At 55.2% G+C, this 26,212-nt stretch overlaps 1 protein-coding gene across 1 annotated transcript; it reads right to left on the reverse strand.

Moving 5' to 3' along the window:
• Positions 1-12,142: 12,142 nt before the first annotated feature.
• On the reverse strand, positions 12,143-16,048 carry FGF19 (fibroblast growth factor 19). The gene is made up of 3 exons (XM_032879082.1): positions 15,808-16,048; positions 15,336-15,439; positions 12,143-12,591 (listed from the first exon to the last, which is right to left on the reverse strand). Exons 1-3 carry the CDS (start codon positions 16,046-16,048, stop codon positions 12,277-12,279), a joined length of 660 nt encoding a protein of 219 aa, XP_032734973.1. The 3' UTR covers positions 12,143-12,276.
• Between the last annotated feature and the right edge of the window lie 10,164 nt (positions 16,049-26,212).

The raw sequence follows: 26,212 nt of genomic DNA on the forward strand, positions 1-26,212 counted from the left end.
AAATAACTGCAAAATTTTTAAAGATTACATGTGCTACAAAAACCAACAGTATTGATTCAAACTATTGTGTCAAAATAAAGCTTTGGCGAGATCTTCCCCCAATGTGTTCCATGGTTATGTTCCTAAAATACTACCTTGAACCCAGATTGTTAACATTGAAGGGTAAAAGATTCGTTGCGTTATCTTGGATTTTCAATACTTGTTCACAAATTGCTTCCTTTTCAAATAGGCATCAGACTTTTAAAAAGAGGGACTCCAAGGTAGGAAAAGGGAATTTTAACATACAAATATAATTTACTTCAAAAATCCTTAAATAAGTTTCAAGTTCGGTGTCCTTTTTAGCAAAAGAATTCATTGAAAAGTAGGTAGAAAAACTCTCAATTAGTATTTCTCCTTATTATCTTAGTTTTTTGAGAAAATGTTCTGATGCTTGTGTAGAGATCTAAGGAACCGGAATTCCGGCATTTAATTGAATAGAATTAAGAAATGATAAATGTATATAGGTATAATGAAGCCAAAAAGGTTTTTCAAAGGTATAGAGCTTTCTACATTTCCATGTTTAGGATCTCTGAAGGCTGCCTTAATTGTACTTACTACAATGACTTCGATACACTATTAAATATTTAATTGATAACAAAAGGTAAAAAGGGGATGATATAATCAGCTCCTGGAAATCGACCATATCAAATAGAATACACTTCAAAAACATGTAATGTTTCATGTATTCTAGTTCAAGTTCAAAGAGAACCAAATCGACATAACTCAAGTGAAAAACAAAATTCCTCAAAGTTCACTGGGAAATATTCACTTATGGAATTGACCTTTTTCTTTTTTAATTTTACATGCATCCGCCACCAAATACTCAGCAGCCTGCAAAACAAAACAAACCTGAACCTGTCGACCTATACAGCCAACCCAGAATCACACCCATTTTGTTAACGAACTAAAACCAAAATGTGCCGTTTGTTCCTGTGGTGGTTAAAGAAAACTGCGGGTCTCTCAAAATTTAAACATATTCGATATATGTTTAAAAATAATCTGCAAGGGGGGGTGCCTGGGTGGCTCAGTGGGTTAAAGCCTCTGCCTTCTGCTCAGGTCATGATCCCAGGGTCCTGGGGTCGAGCCCCACATCGGGCTCTCTGCTCAGCAGGAGCCTGCTTCCTCCTCCTTCTTTGCCTACTTGTGATCTCCCTCTGTCAGATAAATAGATAAAATCTTTAAAAAATAGTAATTATAATCTGTAAGGGTAGGGCCCTATCCTGTTGCAGATTAATTCTGTCCTTAGCTACGGAGCTGGAGGGCTCATTTCTGGCTAATGGACTGATAAATTATAAGTAATCTTTCTTCTCCTGTAGGTGTTTCTGTGTTTGATTTTTTCCTTTAATCATGGAGGAAAAATGTCTTTCATAATCAGAAGGGGAAAAAAAAGAAGAAGTGATTTCAAATTCTTAAAAGGAAGTCATTAGATGACAACTTACTTCCAGGAAATAACTCTTCCTCTCAGTCTGTATTCACCAAAAATAAATGACAACACAACTGGAAAAAAAAAAAAAAAAGAGGCATCTGGAGGCTTTAACATCCCAGTGTGACTCCCTGGGAAGGGAGAGAATCCAAGGATTGGGTCCCTTGCAGACTCTGGGGCTAATTCCCCTCCATTCCCTTCCCAAAGTGGAGCTCTGGGAGCCTGCAAAGAAGGGCTACTTTCTTTTTTTTTTCTCTTCCTTTTTAATCCACCATTTTAATTAAATTTTTTTATTTCCAATATAGTTAACATACGGTATAATATTAGTTTCAGGTGCACCATATAGAAATTCAACACTTGCCTACTTCGTCCCACACCATGTCCCATGCTCATCACAACAAGTGCTCTCCTTCGTCCCCATGACCTACTGCCTGCCTCCCCCCACCCACCTCCCCTCTGGTTACTGTCAGTGTGTTCTCTGTGGTTCGGATTCAGTTTCTTTGTCTCTCTCTTCTTTTTTTTTTTTTTTTTTGCTCATTTGTTTTGTTTCTTAAATTCCACATATGAGGGGCGCCTGGGTGGCTCAGTGGGTTGAAGCCTCTGCCTTCGGCTCAGGTCAAGATCCCAGGGTCCTGGGATCGAGCCCCGAATCAGGCTCTCTGCTCAGCAGGGAGCCTGCTTCCCCCTCTCTGCCTGCCTCTCCACCTACTTGTGATCTGTCTGTCAAATAAATAAATAAAATCTTTAAAAAAAAAAAAAAAGAAAGAAAAGAAAACATTTTAAAAAAAATTCCACATATGAGTGTCGTCCTATATGGGGCACCTGCGTGGCTCCGGTCGTGATCTCAGGGTCCTGGGTTGGAGCCCTGCATCGGGCTCTCTGCTCGGCAGGCAATCTGCTTCTCCCTCACCCGCTGTGCTCTCTTTCTCTCTCTCTCTCTCAAATAAGTAAATAAAACCTTTTTTAAAAATGAGTGAGATCCTATAGTACTTGTCTGTCTCTGACTTACTTCACTTTGCATAATACTCTCTAGCTCCATCCTCATCGTTGCAAAAGGGAAGATTTCTTTTTAATATTTTATTTCATTTTTGTTTATTAATTTGAGAGAAAGAGTGAGTGAGTGAGTTAGAGAGCACGGGAGCAGGGGTGGAGGGAAAGGGAGAAGCAGATTCCCTGCTGAGCGGGGAGCTCTATGTGAGCTCAGTGAGGATCCCAGGATCATGGCCTGAGCCGAAGGCCAACGCTTAACTGACCGAGCCTCCCACGCGCCCTGCAAACGGCAATAGTTCCTTCTTTCTCATGGCTGAGTAATATTCCTTTGCGTATACACCACCTCTTCTTTATCCATTCATCAATCAGCGGACACTGGGGCTGCTTCCGTAGCTTGGCTGTTGTAGATAGCGGGGCTATAAGCGTCGGGTTGCATACGTCCCTTTGAATTGGCATTTTCCTATTTGGGGGGTAAACACCCAGGAGTGCGATTGCTGGATCACAGGGCAGTTGTATTTGTAGCTTCTCGAGCAGGAAGCTCCGGATGTTAACAGGATGTTATCCAGTGCGCCTTCCTGGGGGGGGGGGTCACTTTCTACCTGCCCACTCGGGAATCTCTTGGAGCCAAATGACGGGAGACCTGCGGTGGGGACTGGGGGTCTGGCGTTGTGACCAGTGACCAAGAGACCTCTCAGAGCCCTCACACCCACAGAAGGGCCCCGGCCAGCAGGGACCAGCCTCCAACCCTGGGACAGCTCTGAGATTTGGGCCAGAGCTGGTGACCCCTAGTTCCTCCCCCACTCCCACCCAAGCTTTTAATCACTCCAGCATCCCGATGGCCCTGGGACCACAGGGACACAGCCAGGGCTTCCAAGTGCAAGAAGGAGAAAAGAGGAGTCTGGGCAGGGAGGCCGCACCCGAATTCCTTAAAGCTGCATGGGTCTCAGGGGAGTTCTATGTTTATGCAGAAGCAGAGACTATGGGGCCGGGGGAGTAGCACAGAGACCTGGTAGTGATCCTTTCACCAAGAGGGGACCAACTGCTCCCGCACACACTTGTGCTCCCTTGGGCTTGGCTGTGCTGCAGTCCCAAACACACAACCCAACGTCTTCGTGGCCTCTGCCAGGAAGGGCTCATTTCCACTAACACAGAGTCCAGTATGGGCTGGGCGGGGTCGGCGTGGCAGGGGGGCGGTTCTCCAAAACCGTGAGTTTCAAGGTAAATACAGTTCTAAAAGAAACTATGAAAGTTTGAAGACGAGCAGACGACACACTTGTGAAGCTCACTTTGCAAAGGCCCCGTAACAGAGTGGACGCCCTGTGGATGGTGGCAGGTGGCTGGGAAGGGCCCCCCAGGGCCAGAGGAGGGAGGAAGGGCCAGAGCCCAGCGGGGCTGTTTGCCTGGCGTGTTTGATCACGGTGTGCGGGGTCATCCCCGAGAGGGTGGGCTTCCACGGTGGCCCCTCGGAGAGGGAGTGGTCCTGTTGAGGTTGCGTGAGGCGGTGAAGGCAGGACCCAGCCCTGACCCCCCCCCAACCTGCTGTCACTGGAGGGGACCCGTGAGGGCTCATGAACCCCTAGCAGAAGCTGTAGAGGGTCTCTGCGGTGTGACACACCCCTTCCTTTCTTCAGAGGGGCCCCAGCTCTGGTGCTCCGGTGTCTGTCTTCCCAGGGCTGTGGCCTTTTCTGGCCCCAGCACCCCTCTCTGGGCTTTCCCTCCCCTCTGCCCCTCCTGGCGTCCCCCATTCTTCCCCTGCCTGGGAGAGATCCTTCATTTCCCATCTCTGTGGAGCAGATATTCCTGCTTTGACACTTCCTTCTCCTGGCCTGACTACCGGCCTCCCAGCAGGGCGGTGACATCAGAAGGCAAGGCTGGGGCTCCCTGTAAGCCTTGGGTGGTGGAGGGGAGACACCCAGTGTAGGGTCTGCAACAGTAAAGGCCAACCCCCTTTTCCCACTTCTCCTCTGCTCAGAGTGTGATGCTGCCAGAGGAAACCAGCTTTTCTGGGCCTCAGTGGAATTCACCTCCCCCCACCCCGGGGCTCAGTGTGCTCATCTGTAATATGGGAGGAATACAGGTACGCACCAGCAGGGTTGGTAAGAGAATGAGTGCCTGGCCGGCCGGAGGTGCATAAACATGTTAGTAACTATTGGCAACACGATAACGTCCTGCTGTGTATCTAATGGTGGGGCGCGGAAGGGGAGGAGCCTTCCCCTCCCTTCGGAGCGCTCCTGGGGTCCAGCATCCGAGGTGACTCTGGCCGGGAGTCGGCAGGAGGCGGAGACCGTGCCAGGGCACCCGCCACTGGGGGGCGCCGTTGCGCCTCCGGCCGCTCCTCCCAGCGCGCTCTGGCCACCTGCCGCCAGGGCTGGGGGAATCCCTCCTCGAGGCGGGACCCATCTCATCCCGGACTTCCATTCCCCCAGCCAGGCTGCAATAACGATAAGGACCCGCTCATCTGTGTGTCAGACCCCTTCTCAGGTTATCACCTGTAATTCTCTTTTTTTTTAATTTTTTATATATTCATTTTATTTACCTATTTATTTGACAGACAGAGATCACAAGTAGGCAGAGAGGCAGGCAGAGAGGGGGAAGCAGGCTCCGCGCTGAGCAGAGAGCCCGATGTGGGGCTCGATCCCATGACCCTGGGATCATGACCTGAGCCGAAGGCAGAGGCTTGACTCACTGAGCCACCCAGGCACCCCTATCACCTGTAATTCTTAAAAACGCCCCTTGGAGCCGGATGTTATCAGTGATACTCAGGGTGGACGCTGAGACTGGGGGTGGGGGGCTACTTGGCTTCTGACTGACCGATGTTAAAGCCCTCCCAGGGTTGGCCACCCCAGATCACAGGCCTCCCTCCATTACCACCTGCCCCAGCCTCTACCCACCCAGCCCCCATGAGAGCAGGCAGGGCCTGGCCCACTGCCCATGTCCAGCTCTGAGGCCACAGATCACATATGGAGGACACACGCTGGGGGCCAACTGACACCACCAGCTCTGATGGAGGACCACGATCATGGAACCTGCGTCTCAGGTCTCCCAGGAAGGGTTTTCCCCCATCCGCCTGCTTTGGTATGGGCTCAGCCGCCCAAAGCTCTCAGACTCCTCATGGAGGACTGGTGTTGGATCCAGGCTTCACCTGGGCCTGGGCTCCTCCCCCCTCACTCCACCTGGGGCCCAAGAGCCAGAGGGCAGGGCAGCTGACAAGGAAAGAGGTGACCCCCAGCCTCCCTTGGGGCTCTCCCACACCCACCTGCCAGGGCCCCAGCAGGGCCCCACATGTCACTGGTTGGAGGGCCCAGGTAGGTAATGCGGGATGATCTCGTCTCGAGAGCTTTACTTCTGCAAAGATACGTTTCCCAACCAAGGTCACGTTCTCTGGTTCTGGGGGTGAAGACTTGGACACATCTTTTGGGGGGCACCATTCAACCCATGACAGAGGGAAGACATGAGTAGGGTTGCTTTGTTGGAAAGAGTATGCACTCTACAAATCTTTCCAGACGCTTCTGGATTGCACAATTATCCAGGGACTAACTTTAACGCACACTAGAGCAGTCACGCCTCACAACCACCCTAACTGAGTTTACCGTAGGGAAGACTGGGAGCTGATGGGAGGGCGCCAGGCTGGGGTTTCACTCCCCTCCCCCACTGACACCGGGCCGGGCACTGCTGGGGCCCTGGCAGGTGGGTGTGGGAGAGCCCCAAGGGAGGCTGGGGGTCACCTCTTTCCTTGTCAGCTGCCCTGCCCTCTGGCTCTTGGGCCCCAGGTGGAGTGAGGGGGGAGGAGCCCAGGCCCAGGTGAAGCCTGGATCCAACACCAGTCCTCCATGAGGAGTCTGAGAGCTTTGGGCGGCTGAGCCCATACTTTTCTGTTATAACAGAAAAGCAGACACACAGAGGAGCCACATGAAGATGGAGGCAGACACTGGAGGGGCGCAGCCACAGCCCAGGGACACCTAGGCCCCCCAGAAGCTGAAGGAGGCAGGAAGGACCCTTCCCCAGTGCCTCCGGAGGGAGTGAGACCCACTCACACCTTGATTTTGGACTTCAGGCCTCCAGACGGAGAGAATAAATTTTTCTTGTTCTAAGCTTCCTGCTTCTTTGTAATTTGTGATGGGAGCTTTAGGAAATGAATGCAGGATGTTTGAGGAGTGCTGCTGGGAAGAGGGGACAGAGCGGCGACCCAGAGCCTCGGCCAGGCCAGGCCAGGCCGAGGTGCAGAGCACACTGTCCTCTGCGGCTGGGATTCTGTGCCAGTCGAGGCAGGCTAGCTTAGCTGGAGTGGCTGGGAAAGACTGGATCGAAGAGACAGGCAGGACAGGCAGGATGGGTCCCGGCCGTGGGGACTGAAGATTCCACAGTGAGTGGTCGACGTGGAGAAGCTGGGAGGAGGCCAGAGAGTGGACCGGAGGCCGGAAGAACGATAGGGGAGGCAGGAGACAAGGACAGCGAGGGCAGAGGGGTGCAGAGGGGGAGTGTGGGGTGCCTGGAACCACAGAGGCACGCAAGTGTGTGGCAATACACAAGCAGCCCTGACAGGGGACAGGGAAGGGGACAGGGATGGGGTGGGCTAGGAAGGACTTCATCTCTGCCCATAGCTGGCTTTTTCACAAGGAGAGTAACTCAAGCATAGTCTGATTAAATACACACCCCTTGAAAAGGAACCTCACGCAGAACCCAAGGACGCCCATTCAGCAGGCCGGAAGGTGGAGGCTCCCAGAAGGCCAAGGGTTCTGCGGCTGGTGTGAGAGCTGGGGCCGGTGGGGACTCCTCCCGGGCTCCCCCTTCCCCCAGGTGTCCATGAACCCCTCCTGCCACAGGGAGTGCACCCCACCCACGTGGCCTGGGGGACTCCGGCGATGTGTCCCCCATTCCATGCCACACCCCACAGCAGATGGAGCTTCCCAGCGACCTGCATCCCTGTGCTGGGTAACCCCTATGACCCCCATGGCCTGTGGAATGAAGCCCATCTTCTCCAACTGGCCAGAAGGAGCCTGCCTCGCCGGGGTGCCCCCCGCCCCCACCCCGCCGCGAACGGAGCCCTCCGGGAGACAGGGACACGGAGCCAGCTCCCCAGGGCACTCACGGCCCCCTGGGGACTTGCAACTCTCCTGCCAGCAAACAGGCAGGGCACCCACTCTTTCCACAGCCTTCCATGAGCCCAAGGGGGTGCAGGCTCAAACTCTCTCTTCTCGTCACCAGCAGACCATCTGGAGACAGACAGGAGTTTTTCGAGAGGCCGTGCTGAAGTCCCAACACACGTCTATCGTCTCAGGTCCGGAGGCTGGAAGTCCGCAGTCTGGCTGCCCCGGAGGGAGGCCTCTCTCCTTGGCTTGGAACAGATGGGTCTTCTCTGGGTGTCCCGGTCCTTCCTCCCTTCTTAAGAGGACACGCGTCCTGGTGAACTCATGGTACCGTCATCACCCCTTGAAAGGCCCCATCTGCAAAGATGGTCATGTTCTGGGGTGCTGGGGGAAGAAGGGAGGGAAGAGGAAGGAGAAAGCAGTTGAACTCTCTCCGTCCGCAGACCAGACACGACCGAAGGAAGGAGAAACAGCTGTTCTCAGGCGGAGGGAGAGCCAGGAGAACGTGTTGCCGCCACCCTGCCTCTCAAGAATGGGAACCAAAGTTCTCCGAAGAGGAAGAAATTACAACAGGAAAGGGCTTGGAACCTTGGGAAGGAACGAACAGCACCGGACTGGGAAAACCCAGGGCAAATCTGTTAGACGACCCTTCTCATGAGCGTTTTAAAGTCATATTTGACCGTTGAGGCAAAATTGTCCTATGTGATGGGATGTTTAATATAGCTGTCTCTCTGCCTTTCTCCCTCTGTTCCCGGTTGCACAAGATTCCCCTTCTCTCCTCTCCCCATCCCCAGCTGAGACTCCCTTCCCATCACCTTGACGGTGCCCTGAACCCCAGGCAGCGGCCACGGCTCTCCTGCCCTCTGTAAATGGATGACCAGTTTCTGGGTCCAGGGAGGCCTTGTGCCCACCACCCCCTTCTACTTCTCCATCTTTTGGATCATTTCCAGGTAGCGTTTCCAGAGGAGGGAAACTCGCCCAGTTTAGCACACTGGATGGTGAATCCACAGACGTAGGCATTTCGGGAGAATTCTGTCCCTTGGGGCTTTCCTCTGGGGAAGCACCCTTGCTCTCAAGCCCTGAGCTTCCCTGGGCTGACTCCTGCCAGAATGGAGGGGGTGACCCCAGGCTGGCCAATCAGAGCAACTCGGCCCCTGGCTGCGCAGATCCGGTGGAGAATTAACTGGAGGCAGGAGACGGGTTCTGGGACACCGGTAGGAGCTGTTGGTGGGAAAGGACCGTCTGCCACCCCCGCCGAGGCTGCAAGAGGATGGGAGAGAAGCCGCACCTGCTGGGGACCATGTGTCATTTCGAGGGGAGAAGATGCAAAGAGAGACACTGGGGCTGTCCCGCCACCCCCAGCCCCACAGCATGCCCGAAGCCAGGCACACCTGGCCTTGTAGGAAGGTGAACTAATCCCCCCACACTCCCACCCCCACACACAGGGTAACAGCCTTGAGGCAGTGTAAGGATTCTCAGTCACAGGTGGAGAAACAGCCCAAAGAAAGAATTCTTTTGCATTTTGCTTCTGGGACCTCTCCCCTGGACAGGCTTAACCAAATGAGTCACTTCCTGCCCCTGGTACTTTCTCCTTATTTGACCCCACGTCGGTGCTGTGGATCTAAAGCCCGGGCAGCCAGACAAAATAGAGGACACCCGGTTAAGTCTGACGTTCAGATGAATAATAAATAATTTCTGAGCATAAGTATATCTCATATTTCATGGGATATACTTCTACTAAAAAGTGTGGGGCTTCTCCTAAATTCTAATGTAACGGGGCTGTCGTGTTTCTATTTGCTAGACTTGACAACCTTCGAAGGCGGGGGTGGGGGGAGATCCAGCAAGAGGGCAAGCCCACCTTCCTGTGAGGAGTAGAGGCCAGTCAATGGGGTGAATGCAAGGTCCAGCCTTGAAGACTCTTCCCCGTCTCCTGCCAGAGGACCCACGTCAGCCACAGAAACGGCCATCCCAGCTTTTTGGCTGCCAGGTCAAATGAAAACGTGACCTAGAGTGAAAAAGTATTAACCATCAACACTCTAGTGTGAATTAGTTCACAAAGATGTGCATCTACTCATTACTATGGGCTGTGCTGTGGGGAGGACACTCCACTTCATTTTCCCCTGAAGTGTTTGTCTCCAGGGCACAGAAGATCACATGTAAACAGGCGTCCCGTGGCTGTCGACCTGGGCTCCACGTGTGAGTCACTGGGGAGTGTCACAAAATCTTAGATGTCCAGGCCGCATCCAGTCCAATTAGACCCCATCTCCCGGGACCGGATTTTTCCCTAGGTGACTCCGCCGTGCAACCAAATGTTAAGAACCAGTGGAAATAACTATTCCCAGCCACAAGTTCTAGTGCTGGTGAGGGCTGCCTTCTGGGAGCCCACTCGGTCCCAACCATCTGGCAGACAGAATTCCATGCGACTCTCACCACAGTCGCTCAGGGCACACCTTGTTCAGCTCACCACCTGCAGGAGGACACAGACTCACAGAGTGACTCACTTACTCAAGGCAGCACAGTTAACAGGCGTGGGGGGATCCACTGCCTGACCCCACAGCCCTCCCGCCATACTGCTTCAGCGCTACGCACCTTGGGGTATGTGCCTTCCCTCTGCGGTCCTGGAGTCCCTCCCCTGGGCAAGGGCTAGAGGACGCCAGTCAGCACGTGTCGCTCACCCCGCACTGCCACCTGGGGCAGGAGTAGGGGGGAGGGGTCAGCTCTGGGCACGTCTGCGGCAGTGGGGGTGCGTGCCAGTATAGAGTGGGGAGTCCTTGCGGGGGGGCATGGGACCTCACGAAACGGCCTCGGGAGACTAACTTTGATCTTTGGCGGACTACCAGCCAACCTGAGCACCCAGTAACTCCCAGCCGACGGGTGAACTGGACCCTTGCCCGCACCAGGTACAGAGCGGTGGCTCCACGCCTCACCACCCTCTCCATCCTGCCCCCATTTTACAGGTGAGGACACGGAGACTCGAGAGGTCGATGATTTCCTCCAGAACGAACGGCTGGCAAGGCAATTTTGTCCTAAGAAGCGCAGCAACTTCTTCACGATTTTTAGTAGTCGTGACCACTGGTTACCACGGGCATCTAGTGGACGGAGCAGGGGGGTCGCTGTTCATCATCCCAGCTCCCTCGGCAACACCTCCAACGCCCACCCCGCCCCCATCCTCACCAAGCAGATCCTAGCGGAGCTGAGGAAGCCGGCACCCAGGCCCGCGCAGCCTCCACTGCTGGAGGCTCCACATACTAACCTAGTATTCGACCCACCTGAGCCCCCGCTTCCAGGGAGGCTGCGATGACCAGGAGCTTCTGTAGAAAGTGCGGTTTTAAACACAGCAAGCACACCAGTGTCTCCTCTGAGCTCAACGCCAGGCTCTGCTTCCCTTCCCTCCCCCCTTCCCTTCCCGCTCTCCCTCGCAGGCATCCCAGCTGGATAAGGAAAGGCAACTTTTGGTACAAATTGTGCTTTAATGTAGAAAACAAAGCTCATGTACATCATAAATACAACATGAGGGTATAAATAAAGTAAGAAAATAGAGAGATGTACATATCAAACAAAATAAATTACGCATAAATACCACGTTGGCAACTAAGTGCTGGGGAAGGGCCCCTCTCCCCGCTGCTTCTGCAAGTTACTGGCCAGACGGGGGGCTTCCAAACCCAACCTCTCCGGGCTTCTGAACGGGATGTGCAGGTCTCCCTAAGGGGGGAGGCTGCCAAGTCCCACCACCCGGCAAGAAGACTGGCAATGGGGAAACAGCCCCACAGGCTGTGTCTGCTCCTCTCTGGTCCGTATCCACGGCTGCAGAGAAAGGAGGGAGCACGCCAGGGGCAGAGGCCCACGGGGCTCTGTCCAGAGGGGCGCTTGTGGGAAACCCACATGCCCAGAGCTGATGGGATCCCAGGGAAGGAGGGCTGCTGCGTTTGTCCTTGTGTCCTGTCCCTCCAAGCAGGTGGTCATTCACTCAGGGGACCAGACCGAGCCCTGCAAGTGTGGGCTATGTGCAGGGTGCTGAAGGTCAAGGGGAGGGGAAAGTGAATTCCCCGATGTGCCCTGGGCAGACTTTCAAGTAGTCCGGTGAAGGGTATCCCTCCCAGAAGCAGCGTAGTGGGGAGTTCTTAAGGGTTACCCAGGCTGGAGAAGGCTTCTGGGCTCCCCTTACTCCCGAAGCCTGGTTGGCCATGCCTGTGCCAGGTCAATTCTGTCCTGGAAGCGTTAGGGGAGAGCCAGAGCTGCTCTCTGCAGTGGAGAGCTCGATCAATTCTCCTGTGGTAGAGTTGAATTTACCTAGGGTTTCACAAAGCTGATCGCCTGTACGTGAGTTTAAACTGACCGCTTTTCTTCTGGCTGCCCCTGCTGGAAATGATGGGAGAGAGACCTGTAGAACACTTCAGCTTGGCCTAACAATCTTCCCAAAGGTAGTGAGCTCCCGGTCAGTGGAGGTATTCAAGCAGGATCAGGGCAGCACAGCAACTGTCCAGCAACGGCAAAGGAGCGGGGTGGGGGCTTACGATTTCACGAGCATACAAGTCTATCCGCTAGGAACTGGGACAGCCAATGTCCGACTCTGTGTATGTACAAGTTCTAGATGTTTCTTCCTAAAGCTAACTGGAGCACGAGCCCAGGATTGTACTTGTAGAAGCACGGCCAGAACCCGCTTTGCAAGCGCCACAGGTCTGCCACGGTCCTGGCCTCTAAGGGTGGTGTGGGCGCAGGGGGAGGCCACAGCCCCACTCATTTTTGGAAGCTGGGACTCTTCACTAGTCCCATTTTGGTGGCAATCCCAAAAGGGTCCATGCTGTCTGTTTCTAGGGGGGCAGAAAACCCATCAGCCTCCACATGGTCCTGGAGGTCCCTGGGCTCCGCCAGGCTCCCGGGCAGCATGGGCAAGAAATGGGACAAGGGCAGAAAGCCCCGGTCCTTGTACAGCTGCCTTTGTTTCGCACTGCTCAGGGAGACGGGGAGACGGTGCTTCTTGGACCGGTACACGTTGTAGCCGTCGGGGCGGATCTCCTCCTCGAAAGCACAGTCTCCGGCGGAGTACTGAGCCTAGGGAGAAAAGGGGAGGGCCGTGAGTACCAGTGGGAGCCCCGTGGGGTGACATCACCAGAAGCAGCAGAGAGGCTGGGCACAGGGGACCATCTGAGCTACAGACTCCCATATGGGTCCACGTGATCGGTCCTAAAAATGCGTGTGTGTAGTTACACTTAAAGTACGTGCTTATGCGTGTAAATTCATGCTTATAGAAAGTATGCATTACATTAATACACACACCAAACCTATACGGATATAAACACGATAAATTATCATATGAAACGTGAAGTATGACATATTAAATATACTCCAATATAAACTTGTACTGCTTTATAAACTTTATATAAAATTTTATGTAAACTTTATAAACTTGCTTTATATACCTTTATAACCTTTGTACACACGCGCGAAGTTCAGGTGTGTAATTCACGTGTGGTTTACGTATGGGCCCAGTATCTGTATATACAGATTATCTGTGTATCTTTCCTCTCTCTCTCTCTCCCTAAATCACGCCTCTTCTTCAATTTAGTAGTGTTCTGAGCAACAGAGGCATAAAATCAGCCATGCAACACAAGTGTCTGCGTCCCTGATCCCCACCCTTATGGGAAACACAGGACTAGTGACGTGGAAAAGTCCCTGGTGGCCACCGACACTTGGGGAGACCCCGCTGAACTAGGTAGGCTCTCCGATCCCATCTGGGAACCAGATTAAAGCACCTATTCCCCATTCAGACCTGCGTTCAGTGAGCGGTGGGCCATCCTGAGGCCTTTTTTCTGGTGCCCATATAGGCAACCCAGGCCCCCACGGGGTCCTTCCTTCTAGGGCCCAGAGCCTTCCGGGCAACTTGCCAGGATTATCAAGATAAAGCCGGCCCCTCCCCCCAGGCCCAGGACAGAGCCTGCACCCAGCGGGGTGTCGGGAAATGCAAGCCGAAGGGCGGAAAAGCAGCCCCTGGGGTCCCAGAACGCTGGTAGCCAGACAGGTACCCGTGGGCCAAGTCCTGTGCCAAACGGAGGAAGGTCATTCCCCGTGGGGGACACAGAGGGCGGGGAGCCAGGGAGAGCTGGGCGGTAAACAACCCCAGGAGGCACCCAGTCGAGTTTATGCCCAAGCCTACAAAGGTCGCTGAACTGCAGGTGGATGTGCGCTGTGCTGATAAGGCTCTGATAAGGCTCTGATAAGGCTCAGGTCTCAGGAAGCAACGGCCAGCCCAGCTCCCTACACCGGGACACGGCCACCAGACAGCGGGGGAAATGCAAACCCATAAACACACAAGGGAAGAGAAAGCAAAGGGTGGCACCATTTCACTCTCCCGGTCTTTTGGGACAAACTAGCACCCCCATTCTCTTCTCCAAACAGGAAAGCAACTAATTTCCATCCAGTTGCTTGGAAAAAGTGGAATTTACTAAAAAAAAAAAAACAAAAAACAAAAAAAACCAAAGCAAAACAAAACAAAAAACCCCTCCATCTTGGCTAAGCCATACCCAAGGGATCAAGAAGCAAAGCAGGATTTTAGGGGAAGGGACACCCCTCCTCCCCAAAGTCTGGACTAGAATGTTGGATTGGACCCATCTGCGCCGGCGGGTCCTCCAGACCTTCCTTCCCTCCGCCCCAAGTAAATGTCACAACAAAAGTTGCAACTGCGGGTTTGGGGCGGCCTTGGGTGTCAGCTTACAGCAAGCCGACCACCTCCTTTCTTTCCCTCCGTTCTGGTCCTTTCACGCGGGACTCCGCCATAAAACCTGAAACAGACCCCTCTGGATAAATGCGCTAAACCGGCCTCAGAGACACAAAACAACTGGGACACTAAAAAGATGCGCGCTGCGGGGGGGAGGCCCGGCATCTGCATCTTTTCTGGGGGGTGGGGGGCATCCCGGGAGGCGCGGTCTCCCCCCGCCCCGCCCCATCCCCCCGCCCGCCCGGCTCCTCCTGCGGGCTGCATTGAGGCCCCTGCGCGGGGCCGGGACCTCACACAGCCTCTTCTGTGCGCCCGGGGGCGCGGGAGGGGCGCGGGCTCCCTTTGAACTCCCAGTCTTTGTTCCCAGAGACCGAGACCCGATATCCGCGCACTTCCGCCGCGAGACCTCGATGGTTACCTGGGCCTTCCCAGCCCGCCACCCCCCCGCCCCCGCCCCCTTCCCCCAAAGCATCTACAGTACAGGTGAGCGCGACGCAAGGACGAACACGCCCCCGGAGTATTCTTCCAACTCGTCAGCAAAAACCACACTGCTTTTCCAGTAAATATACATTAAGAAGAATTAGGGAAAAAAAAAAAAAAAAAGTCCCAAATGTAATTTTTCCTGACTTGTTTGAAGGCTGGCTTTTTAAATATGATCCAAGTTGTGAATATCCTTTCTCGTGCCTTCCTTTTACTTATACCGCAGGGAGGGAAACGGGGGCGAGGACCACACACGCGCACGCCCAGACTGAAAAGGCCCGAGGTGGGTTTCACTGTTTAATGTCAAAGGAAGCCGAGTACAGCGCTTCCTCTGTCCCACTGGGCCGGCCTTCGGCACCGCTGGAGATGCAAAGGCAGCTCTCACCCATTCTCTGGCTACCAGCCGGGACTCCCCGTAAACTTGCGTAGAAAAAAATTCGCACATCAGCTTAATCTGGCCCTTTGCCGTCCTCCCTTCTGAGCCCCATGCCGGACCCGGGGCAGAAAGCGAGGAGAGCCTGGATTCGATCCAGCACGCCCAGCTCCCCTGCCGGGCCCCGCCTGGGGACAGGCGTACATATCCCCCGGCGGAGACACCTACCAGCCCTTGCATCCTGCCGTCCGCACCCATGCAGAGATAGCGGTCGCTGTACACGCCCTTGATGGCCACCGTCCGCAGAGCGACTGCCCGGATCTCCACCAAACCTGGGCGCGAGAGAAGCAGAAGGCTGCAGCCGGGACCCGCGGGGTCCCCAACACGTGGATGCGGTGGGCGCGCAGGCCCAGGCCCTCCCCCACTCCCCTGTCTTCTCGTGCAGCCTAGGACCCTGGGGAGGGACTGGGACTCCCAAATGCCAAGATCTGGAGTTCCTGGGAGTGGGGGGTTCGCGGGAACTGAAGGGGGCAAGCGAACGATAAGGCGTGGGTGCAGTGGGTCCACGTGCCGGCAACCCCCTCTCTCAGCTCCCCGCGCTGTCAGGGGCCGCGGGCAGGGAGCAGAACGCAGTGGGGCCAAAACGTGGGCTTCCCGAAAGAGGGAAAGGGAAGGGACACCGGGGCGAGTGGGCACTCACTGTGCGCGCTCTGGCCCCGCGCGCAGTCAACCCCGCCGTCGGCACGGATGCGCAGGAAGCAGCTGGAGAGGCCGTGGGGGCCGGCGGTGTACAGGTGCCGTAGGCGGATGGGCTCACCCCAGCCGTAGTGCACGTGCGGCCCCGCGTCCGAGAAGGCTAGGGGGCGCCCGGCTGCGGCCAGCCAAAGGCCGGCTAGGACCAGCGCGCGGGCTACCGCGCACCGACTCGGCGCGCTCCGCATGGCACCTCCCTCTGGCTCGGCACGCAGTTCAGGCGGCGAGGGTGCGGGAGGCTGGGCGGCAGCAGGACTGCGGGTGCAGCGGCGGGGTGGGTCCCTCCAGCCAGCAGTGCCCTCTGGGTGCCTGGGCGCTCAGCGCTCCTGCTCCGACGGCACGGCGGCTCGAGGCCAGCGGCCTTATATAGCGCGTCTTACCCTCGCGGCGGGTGGGTGCCCGCGACACCCGAGCATTTCTTATCAGGATTGCATCAGCCCTCCGCCCCCCGCACACACCCACTCACACCCCGCCTCCCGCCCCAGCCCCTCCCCGGACCCCGCCCGGGTGACCCCGCCCAGGCCTCCCAGATCTGGGGGAGGAGAGGCCCCGTTTCACCGGAGGGTTCGGGGGAGTTCCCCCCAGCAGCGCAGGGGCCCGGGACCAGGTCTCCTTGGCTGGGAGAGTCTGATTTTATAAAGCAATAAAGGAGACAACCAGTCCCCGCCCCCACGCCCCCGGCCCCCCCAGGGAATGCGCTCGTGGCGAGGCGCTAGCAGGAGCAGGGAGCAGGAACCCCGTGACCAGAGAACCGGGCACCGACCTTTGCATCCCTCACCCCCTATACGGAGAAGCTTCGCCTTGGCTTTGGGGCGCCCTCCCCTTAAAAGCCCGCATCCGCTCCCTCCCACGACGGCCCTAACCGTCATATCTCCAGATGCCAAGCCGTCCATTAGAATTTCCCCCTGCCGCTCGGACTAGCTCACGTTTTCCTGGTCTTATGTTCTCGCGATCCCGGCCCCCCTCCCGCCCCTTTTACCCCCGTCCATTGCCCCCCCGACGGGGGGCCGGGCTCGAGGCCCGGGAGGAACAATGGAGGAGTGGCGCGCGGCGGGCGCTAGATGGCGCTTCCGCCCCGGTTTCGGCCTCGGTGCCGGCCAGAGCGCGCGGCGGGGCCGGAGCGGGAGCCGGGACGGGCGGTCACCCTGCAGGCGCCTTTCGCGGGGGCGAGTCGGGCTTGCTTCTGCACACGGGGAAGCTCTGGCTTCCCAGCTCGAGCCACGCAGCGCAGGGAGCCCCCTCTCTGAGTGCCTTTTGTCGTTGGTCCGGTCCCTGGGTCCCTGAGCTCTTTTCCCGGGCCAGGGCGCGATGTCCTGGGAGACTGCGGGAGGAGAGGTCGGGGAGGGCCAGAGCGGCAGTGAGGGGCGCTGCTGGGCGGGGGACGGCGCCAGGCCGGGAAACTGGGGGCCACTTGGTGAAGTGGCTCCCGCAAACCAGACTTTCTCTGGTGATGTTCAGAAAGGGGGGGAAAGCATCCAGACAATGCCCCCCTGGGAAGGAGAGGATCCTCCCAGGGACCTTCGGCTGGACCCTGATTCTTTCTCATTTCTTCTCCAACCCCCCGAACTCCTGGGTGTGGGACCCCCGGAGGCCAGTTCTGGGGGAAAGTCATGCTGTCTCAGCGCAAAGGCGATGGGCGGGCAAGCAGTCCAGACACAGAGAGAGAAATCAGTGCCAGGCCTAATGAATTTCAATGAGTAAAGGCCATGTTCATACCCGAGTCCGTGACTGGCGTTAATGACCGAGCATGCAGAAAATGTCACCAGGAAAGGCTTTACAGAAAGACATCATCTCAAAGCCTTTATAGACCAGGACCCCCACGCTGCGTGTCTCGGTTCAGAAAGCCACCGCTTCTGTTAAATCTAATTACTTCCCCCCTGTGGCTTTAAATCGACAGGGCTCCTATTAAACTTAATTACCCTCCCCTGCAGCTTTCATTTTAAAGATCCTGGATAAATGTGGGGCACTGAGGAGGATGGCAGGAGCTGCCTTGGGGAACCCACCGGAATGGGTCTGGGGGTGGGGAACACCGGCCTCTGGCCCCACCCCTGCTTTTTTGCTACCCCTCCCATGACCACAGCGGGAGGAGAGCGTCCACTGTGATCACCCAGCTCTGGAAGGTGGTAAAGGCAGCAGCAGCTTCCTACGCCCAGGCCCTGTTCTGAGCACATCATGGGTGTTCTCAGCTTAAACCCCTATAAGAACCTCCATGGGGGTTCTGTCCCCTGCCTCCTTGAATAGATAGGAAACAAGGGCCCCAGCACAGTGGGACCCAGCCTGCAAGTGGTGACCAGAACATCGGAACCTAAGCCATCAAGCTTGTAAATCCAGGCCGTGCCTCCGCTCTGAGAGGTGGTGTGGCCACAAGCAGGGGTGCAGGCTCCGTGGTTGGAGTCCCTCTGCCACAGATCCATGCCTGGCCAATACCTGTGCAGGTCGTGGACCTGCTGGGCCTTTTGCGTTCTCATGCCTGTTTTGAGCCTTGTCCTGGGGTCACATGGGAGAGCGGACATGAGGTCCCAGATACAGTTCATGAAGAGCGATGGCCATCCAGTAAGCGTCACCCACCCGGGTACTACGCACTTCGTAGTCGCAGGGTGCTCTGAAAGTCTGGGTGATTAATCCATGCTGCAGATCAGGAAACGGATGAGTACAGAGCTGTCCAGATAGGCCGCGAGTGTTTGCACCCAGCTCAGCTGAGCTGGGGGCCTGGGCAGATCTGCTGGTACTCTGGGTCTCTGTGCTGGAGGAAGACCACAGGGGCAGAGGAAAGGCGGCGCTGGCCAGCAGGGGGCGCTGTGGTTAAGGCTCTTGATAAGCTTGCCCAGAAGGAGGAACCCAGTGCAGACTCCCACCCCTGCAGCCACCAGGTACTGGGCGGGGAGGGGAGGGGGGCGGGGAATGACCGGGATTCTTCTGGTGGTGACCCACCCAGGTGGCCTACCCCGGTGTGGAGGGGCGATTGGAGCCAGACTGCACGTCACCCCCGATGCCCCGCTCAGCACCCCCAGGTGTCACAGGCCCAGGTGACCAGAAAGACCTTGCTTGGCAGCTTGGCTCTGGATTTGATGCCAGCTGGGATCTTTGGAACTGCCCTAAACCCTTTTCCCGGGGTCACCCTCTCTCAACCCAAGCTTGTCTGAGTTAGTCCTGATGTGGCAAATGAGAGCCACACTAAGGGATTTTCATTGTTTCTAGACCCATCTCCCAGCACCCAAGAAAATCTGGTTCCCGTTCACTTCCAGTCCTTGCATTACGAAAGTAGTTGTTTTTCTTTTCACTTTACGGCTAGAAATTTACGTTACAATGTCAAACATGCCTTCCTAAGTACAGAAGCACCTCCTCACGCCCATCCCAGATCCCCCGCCCCCGCCTCACAGTTGAGAAGTCCTTTGTCATTACAGAAACTTTTGGATGCTGGTAAAAATCTTCATCAAAAAGTAAAAACTGCCAAAACGAGCCTGGGACAGAAAGGACTGTGAATACTTGGGTTGGGGAAGCCACTGGTTCCTGACCGAGCCCAGAATGGAACTCGGGCATGCCTGAGTCAGTCCAGGACTTCTGCTAGAATCTGCTAGAGCCTGCATCATTTCCCCCAAGGCATTCTGTGTCATCAAAATCCGTTTTTCCCCTTCTAGGATCATTATTCTAAAAAAGCAGCACCGTGGTAGCCCAGAAGTTGGCAGAGACCATGTAGAGCAGAAAAGGGAAGACTTTTCTCAGCCTCTTTATTTGTAAGACAGCGAAAGTCATGCTTTTAACCTCCCGATGAGTTAATGGGAGAATTAGCAAAGGTAACTCCATCAATGGAGAGAGAAATGTTTACACAGAGACGGCCCAGCATACGTGGTCACATAATAGGAGGGGTAGTTATTATTTATTTAGAGACTACTCTGGCTCTCTTTGCTATGTTTAGTACTTATTTTAAAACGTAGTCGCAACCCTAAAAAAAAAAAAAGACAAACCTAGTCTATAGGGACAAAAAGTTCCATCAGTAGTTGCCTGAGGCGGAAGATGGGAGTGGGGAAACTTTCTGGGATGGTGGGAATGCCCCTTTTCTTGATTGAGGTGCTGAATAACAGACAATGACATTGGTCAAAACTCAGTGAATGGTACCCTTAAAATTAGGGCGCATTTTAAGTTGTGCCTCAACGAAGTGGAGTTGGAACATTTTCATTGTGAAAGCTGTACTTGTTTACGGATGAAAATTTGGAAGATACAGAAAACCACAACGGGGACAAGTCTAAAACCCAGACGCTGACCGCACTGTGAGCTCCTGCTTCTATCTGGGTGAATTTCTTCCTCAGACTTTTAAAAAATATACATATGTACCTTGGGGAAAAAAACACAAAAAACAGCCAACATCTGAATTGTATCTTCCTTTCCTCCACTTACTGTGAACATTTCCGAGGACATTAAACCCATTTTACAGCCCCCACGGACACTGAGAGATTTGTGGGGGCTGCCATGTTCCCTGTGGCTGGACATTAGGTTGTTTCCAGTCTCCTCTCCCAGGTCACATAGGGGAGGAAATCCGTGGAGACGCAGGTCACACCTATCCACTGTCAAGAGGGGAACTGCCAGCCCCGTGGTCTCTTCTCCCAGGTAAGTCCCAGTCCCCGTACAAACACTGGATTGAGGGGGGAATGCGGCAGCTTTCCCCTGGAATTTGGGAAACTACTCTTCTCCATCCACACTAAGGGAGGCACAACTTCCTCCAGACTTCGTTAGGTGGGTCTGAGACTATGTTTAAGTCACAGCCACCAGCAGCCAACCAAGTGACAGAGGACCTGGGACTAGAAGCTCCTTTGGGGGCCAGCTCAGTATCCCACCCCACCCAGGACCTGATACCCACCTGCTGGCCGAGTCCCCCCCCACCAGCACAGCGCCTGGGTGTGGTTGTGCCTCACTCTGTCATGTGCGATACGGGGGCCGGCTGTCTTCCCTGGGACAGAGGGATTCCTCCCAGCATGCCTATAAAACTGATTTCTGTAGGCGAATTCTAATCATTAAGGCAGATGCGTGTTCCAGTGAAAAACATTTGGACCTGTCCCAGTGTGTCAATATCCAAGAATGCAGGAACACGGGAAATGTCACCTCAAGAAAAAAAAATTGCTGAATGAGAAAACACGAACTGTGCTCACAGTGATGTCTCTCAAAGCTACAGCATTAAAATATTGATACTGGGCAGGGCGCCTGGGTGGCTCAGTTGGTGAAGTGCCGGCCTTTGGCTCAGGTCGTGATCCTGGGGTCCCGGAATGGAGTCCTGCGTCCGGCTCCCCACTCAGTAGGGGGTCTGCTTCTCCCTCTCCCTAGGCTGCTCCCCCTGCTTGCGCTTTTTCTCTAATAAATAAATAAAATCTTAAAAAAAAAAAGTTTAAAAATATTGATATTGGAAAGTCCCAGAGGGACTGAGCGGGAGCACTCGTGACTCGGTGGCCCCTGACCAGCGAGACAGCAAGAGCGCTCCCCCTCAGAGCACCGCGGGGGCTGGGGGCTGCGCTCCAGTGCTCTGCCATCTGTCTCCTCCCGGACATGTTTCCGTGGAGGTGGCAAATGCGTCCGCTCGGCGTGCAGCCGTGGCCACAGTGCCTTGAGCACAACCTGACACGTAGCCAGTGGCCAAGAAATAGCTCACCAATCATTGAAAGGAAACCGCGAGGTGTCCACGTGGCTGTGAACGCACCGGGTTCTTCCGTTCGTCTGTCCTTGCCTTGCCTGTCCATCCTTCCTTCCACCTCGCCCTGACTTCCCTGGCTGGGTCTTCACTGCTCACGGATCCACCGACACTTTCCGAGCACCTCTGATGGGTCAGAGCTCATGCATCGGACCTTTTCTTGCCCTGTGGTACCCCACAGGCAGCGCTCCCGACCCAACCGGAGGGGAATGCTTGGGGCGCCCAGCTCGGCAAGCACAAACGAGAACTCTCTTCAGAGTCCCCAGGGGTCTACCCACCCCCAAGGACAGCCCCCTGCACCCTGAGCATGTTTCAGGAGCACTTCCAGACGGGCCATCTCGCTCTCATTTTCACCATGACACCGGGAAGGCTGGCACTCCTCTTGGAGAGGAGTCTGTGGCAGAGGGAAGCCCACTGGCGCCCGAGGAGAAGGGCAGCGACACTCACCCTGGACCAGAGCCAGCGCACCTGCACTGCTCACGTCTAAGACCTCACCTCTGGAGAAGGGTCTGCTTAGCAAAACCCTTCCTTGCAGAGTTTTGGTGGCAGCGCCGGGCACCGGCTGTGGACCCATCTCGCAGATGAGACCCCAAGGCACACTCGCCCTGGCAGAGACCGCCGGGCAGAAACAGTCCCAGAGGCTAAGCTTATGTGGACACGGAACCAGTGATTCCGGGTCATTTTACTCATTCTAGGGTGGGACAGGACCTTGAAGATGAGTTCTTAGAAGCCCCGAATCAGCAAAGGAACACAGTAAGAACCAGAGAGGGGGAAAGATTTGCCCAAAGACATTCAGCCTGTGGGCAGCAGAGAAGGGACCAGAACATACCCTGTAGACACAGCAACATCCCCTTCCCTCCCCGAACACCAGAGTCGAGCGCAACATCTGATTTGTTATAAAGTCTTTTCAAAAAAGAAAAACTCCACATGCTGGGGATTCCTTATTAAAAACACCTGCTAGAGCAGACTGGCTATTTCAGGGGACTGGGGAGGGGGTGCCTGGGGACTGACCAAACTGGCTGACGGTAAGGAGTGTCCTTTTAGGGCAGCTTTGAAGGCATTAAGCGCTACGCTGAATTTTACGCTTTAAAACGGCTGACACCAGGGCCGTCTGGCTGGCTCAGCTGGTGGAGGGTGACTCTTGATCTCGGGGTTGTGAGTTCCAGCCCCACACTGGGTGTCAAGATTACTTAAAAATTTTTAAAAGTTGGGGGTACCTGGGTGTGTCCAACTCTTGACTTCAGCTCAGGTTGTGATCTCAAGGTCACGAGATTGAGCGCGCAGTGTGCTCTACGCTCAGCGGGGAGTCTGCTTGAGATTCTCTCTCCCTCTCCCTCTGCCACTCCCTGACCCCATGCACACTCGCTCTCTCTCTCAAATAGATCTTTTCTAAAAAGTACAAAAATAATTCTAAAAAAATCTTTACATAAATAAATAAAATGCTTGACACTGTATTATGTGAATTTTGGCTCAATTTTTAAAACAGTAACAGAGACATAAACCACTCCAAGGCACATCGCTGGGACCCTCAGGGACATCTGAATACGGACTGTCATCAGTCAGTTAACAGGTGTGTGGTTAAGTTTCCTGGTCTGGATGCTGGCGTCACAGTTACATAGCGTGGTCCTCGTGATGCAAGCAGGGTTCCCAGCCACGGTCCAGGGGAAGCTCCATGAGAGGGCCATGAACGCATGTGGTCGCTGTCATCAGTCCCATTTTCCAGAGCAGGAAACCGAGGCTTGGGACACGACATGGCCCACCCACAGTGGCAGCCCCAAGTAGGGTGTGGAGAAGAAGTCTGGCTATTTTGGGTCTTTGGGGGCGTGTCTCCTAGATAAACGGGAGTCATGTTGCATCCCTGATGTCACAGGCAGGGGACATATTTTCCGAGGCAGCCATTCCCTGGAGAATGACCCCAAAGTCTTGTCATTCCCTTGGGAATGCTCCCCACCGCCCCCCCCATCCTAGTCTGTGCAAGTAGATAGTGACTCAGTCTTTTGTCAGTTGGTAGCTTCCTTTGGGCTATATGCAATGCCTTTTTTTTTTTTTTAAATGGGAAATGATTTTTTTTTAAAGATGTGATTTATTTGTTTGACAGACAGAGATCACAAGTAGGCAGAGAGGCAGGCAGAGAGAGAGGAAGGGAAGCAAGCTCCCTGCTGAGCAGAGAGCCCGATGCGGGGCTCGATCCCAGAACCCTGAGATCATGACCTGAGCCGAAGGCAGAGGCTTTAACCCACTGAGCCCCCCAGGCGCCCCTGGGAAATGATTTTTACGGACTCAGTAGGTGGGTCTTGTCCTGCAGTGGGAATTCAGCACCGAGTGTGAAGTGTGGCTCTTGTGTGGGACTAAGGAGCAAACCTGCACCCGGTCCCGGGGAACAGCCGTTTTAGGAACAAAGATCTAGAGAAGTCCAGCTCCAGCCTGACATGCCAGAATGTTCTGCACTGTTTTACTGTCACCACCGATGACGTCACCATTTGGCTGAATGTGCCCGCTGTGAGTCAGTTCCCGTGTGCCTGTGTGCGTGTGTGCACATACGTGTGTGTGCACCCGTGAGTGTGCATGGGGGCGTGTGTGCACATACGTGTGTGTGCACCTGTGAGTGTGCATGGGGGCGTGTGCGTGTGAGCAACCCTCACAGGCATGTGAGTTTAAGAGCATGCTCGAGTGTATGCGTGGGGATGAGTGTGTGCACACCTCAGAGGGTGTGCACGAGTGCATGCGTGTGTGACCTGTGGGTGTCACAGCAGCCGTTGCAAGGATCCGGTCTCCATGATACAGACGAGGAAAGGAAAGCTCAGAAAAGACCCTCGTCCCTCAGCAGCACTTACAGGACAGTCAGAATGACGTACGCAGCTTGCTTGGCACTTGCCTCTGCCCGGTGTCCGTGCACTTGGTGGCAGGGAGTGTGCCCAGGCCCGGCAGGGGACTGCTCGGTTCCTGTGGGTTAACGAAGGAGGAGAGAAGGAAGGGAGGAAGGGCAGAAGGCCCGGAGAGTAGTGACTTCAGCCCCGCAGGCTCCCAGCCCTGCCTTTCTAGCAGGTCAGCGGAGACCAGAGGTATTTCTGTTTTGAGGCATTTAGACAGATGCTCGGGGCTCAGTTCCGGCTAGGGTTTCTGGCCGCACATACCACAGACTGAGGGGGCTGGAGATTCCTTCCAAAGGCTCCTGCTGTGGGCCTTGGGACAAGCTCTTGCCCCGGCTTCCCCATCCAGGAAATGGGACGAGACTCTGCAGAGAAGGAGAAGCTCGGGGAGCACCCCAGGCTCCCGGGGCCCCGAGGTGGGCCAGGCCCACAGGATCTGGACCCGATACCCTGTACCCCTGGAGGGCGGATCCCTCAGCCCCAACCCAGACCTCTCGTGCCTAGCTGTGACAAGAAGGAACCTCTTCCCAAAGCCCTGTCTGAGGCTGGTCCAGACTCTGATGCTGCCAGCCAGCTCCTCTTGCCTCTGGGTCCCTGCCCAAACCCCCAGGGTTGTTGTGGCCCCGCCCTCCATTCTGGGATGACTTATCATCTCTCAGGTGACACTCCTCCCCCTGCCCCTTTGTCCCCCATCTGATTCCTGTTCCCTCACCCCAGGCCGAGCTATAGGAGGCAACATGCGTACGGGGGCCTGACCTAGGCTGTGTGCCACATCTCCCCAGCCCCGTTCTACAGACACGGAAACTGAGGCCCGAGGACAGCCAGCTGGTCCTCACCAGTGGAGGTTGGGGGCTCCCAACCCATGCCCCCTCCTCTCCTTCACTTCAACCCCCCCGTGTCCCCTTTGGTCCATGCACCTGCTCCCACTCTTGCCCTTTCCCTCAAATATCTGCTCCTAGGCCCCGTTCAAGTCTCAAAGCCCCCCATGTTAATTCGGGTCTGTGAGCTCCTGATATCTCATGTCAAGGTTTCTGGGCCCTACAGACAGTTCTCAACACATTCTCCAGGATGCTCATGACCCCGGGAGGCCAGGAGGCAGCCCTGTGGATGGACTGGCTCCTCTGAGCCCGAGACCGGGCCTGGAGGCAGTTGGACATCGCGTTCCCCACGCACAGACCTCTCCTCGCTGCGCGAAACTCATCGCCTGCCTTGCTCTGTGCTCAGCGGTCCTTGGACAGGACTTCCAGTGGCTGACCCTGGAGGCGGCCACCACAGGGGTCCAGCAAGGTGGCTGCACCTTGAGCTGCCAGCAGAGCCGTGGGCTCACTCTCCAGGGTCCGTGGCTAGGGCAGAAGTGAACTTGATTTCTGTCCAGCCCTTGGCAGTCTGCGGCTCAGCTAGCCGGGCGGGCCTGCGTCCCTGAGGGGATCCGTAACGGGGGTGGGGTGTGCACTTCAGACACTGACCAGGCAATGATGGGGACAGGTCACTCGGTGTAGAAAACCTGGCCTCTCATGGACAGACCTTCCTCTCCCAGCATTGGCGTCTCATTGCCATGATTTTTTTTTTTAAGATTTTATTTATTTATTTGACAGACAGAGATCACAAGTAGGCAGAGAGGCAGACAGAGAGGGGGGAAAGCAGGCTCCCCGCTGAACAGAGAGCCTGATGTGGGGCTCGATCCCAGGACCCTGGGATCAAGACCTGAGCTGAAGGTGGAGGCTTAACCCACTGAGCCACCCAGGCACCCCGCCATGATTTTGTTTTAAGGGCTCCTTCTAGAAGCTTCCTCATGAGACAGCTGG

Source organism: Lontra canadensis, unplaced genomic scaffold, assembly GCF_010015895.1.
Source record: "Lontra canadensis isolate GAN:19392208 unplaced genomic scaffold, GSC_riverotter_1.0 scaffold66, whole genome shotgun sequence".
Lineage (NCBI taxonomy): Eukaryota > Metazoa > Chordata > Mammalia > Carnivora > Mustelidae > Lontra > Lontra canadensis.

Excerpts from the sequence above, each read along its gene's own strand:
- FGF19 (XM_032879082.1), bottom strand. The coding sequence starts at position 16,048 with ATGCGGAGCGCGCCGAGTCGGTGCGCGGTAGCCCGCGCGCTGGTCCTA. Across the intron at positions 15,440-15,807 it reads GCGGGGCCAGAGCGCGCACA|GTTTGGTGGAGATCCGGGCA; the intron begins GTGAGTGCCCAC and ends TCTCGCGCCCAG. Across the intron at positions 12,592-15,335 it reads ACGGCAGGATGCAAGGGCTG|GCTCAGTACTCCGCCGGAGA; the intron begins GTAGGTGTCTCC and ends TTTTCTCCCTAG.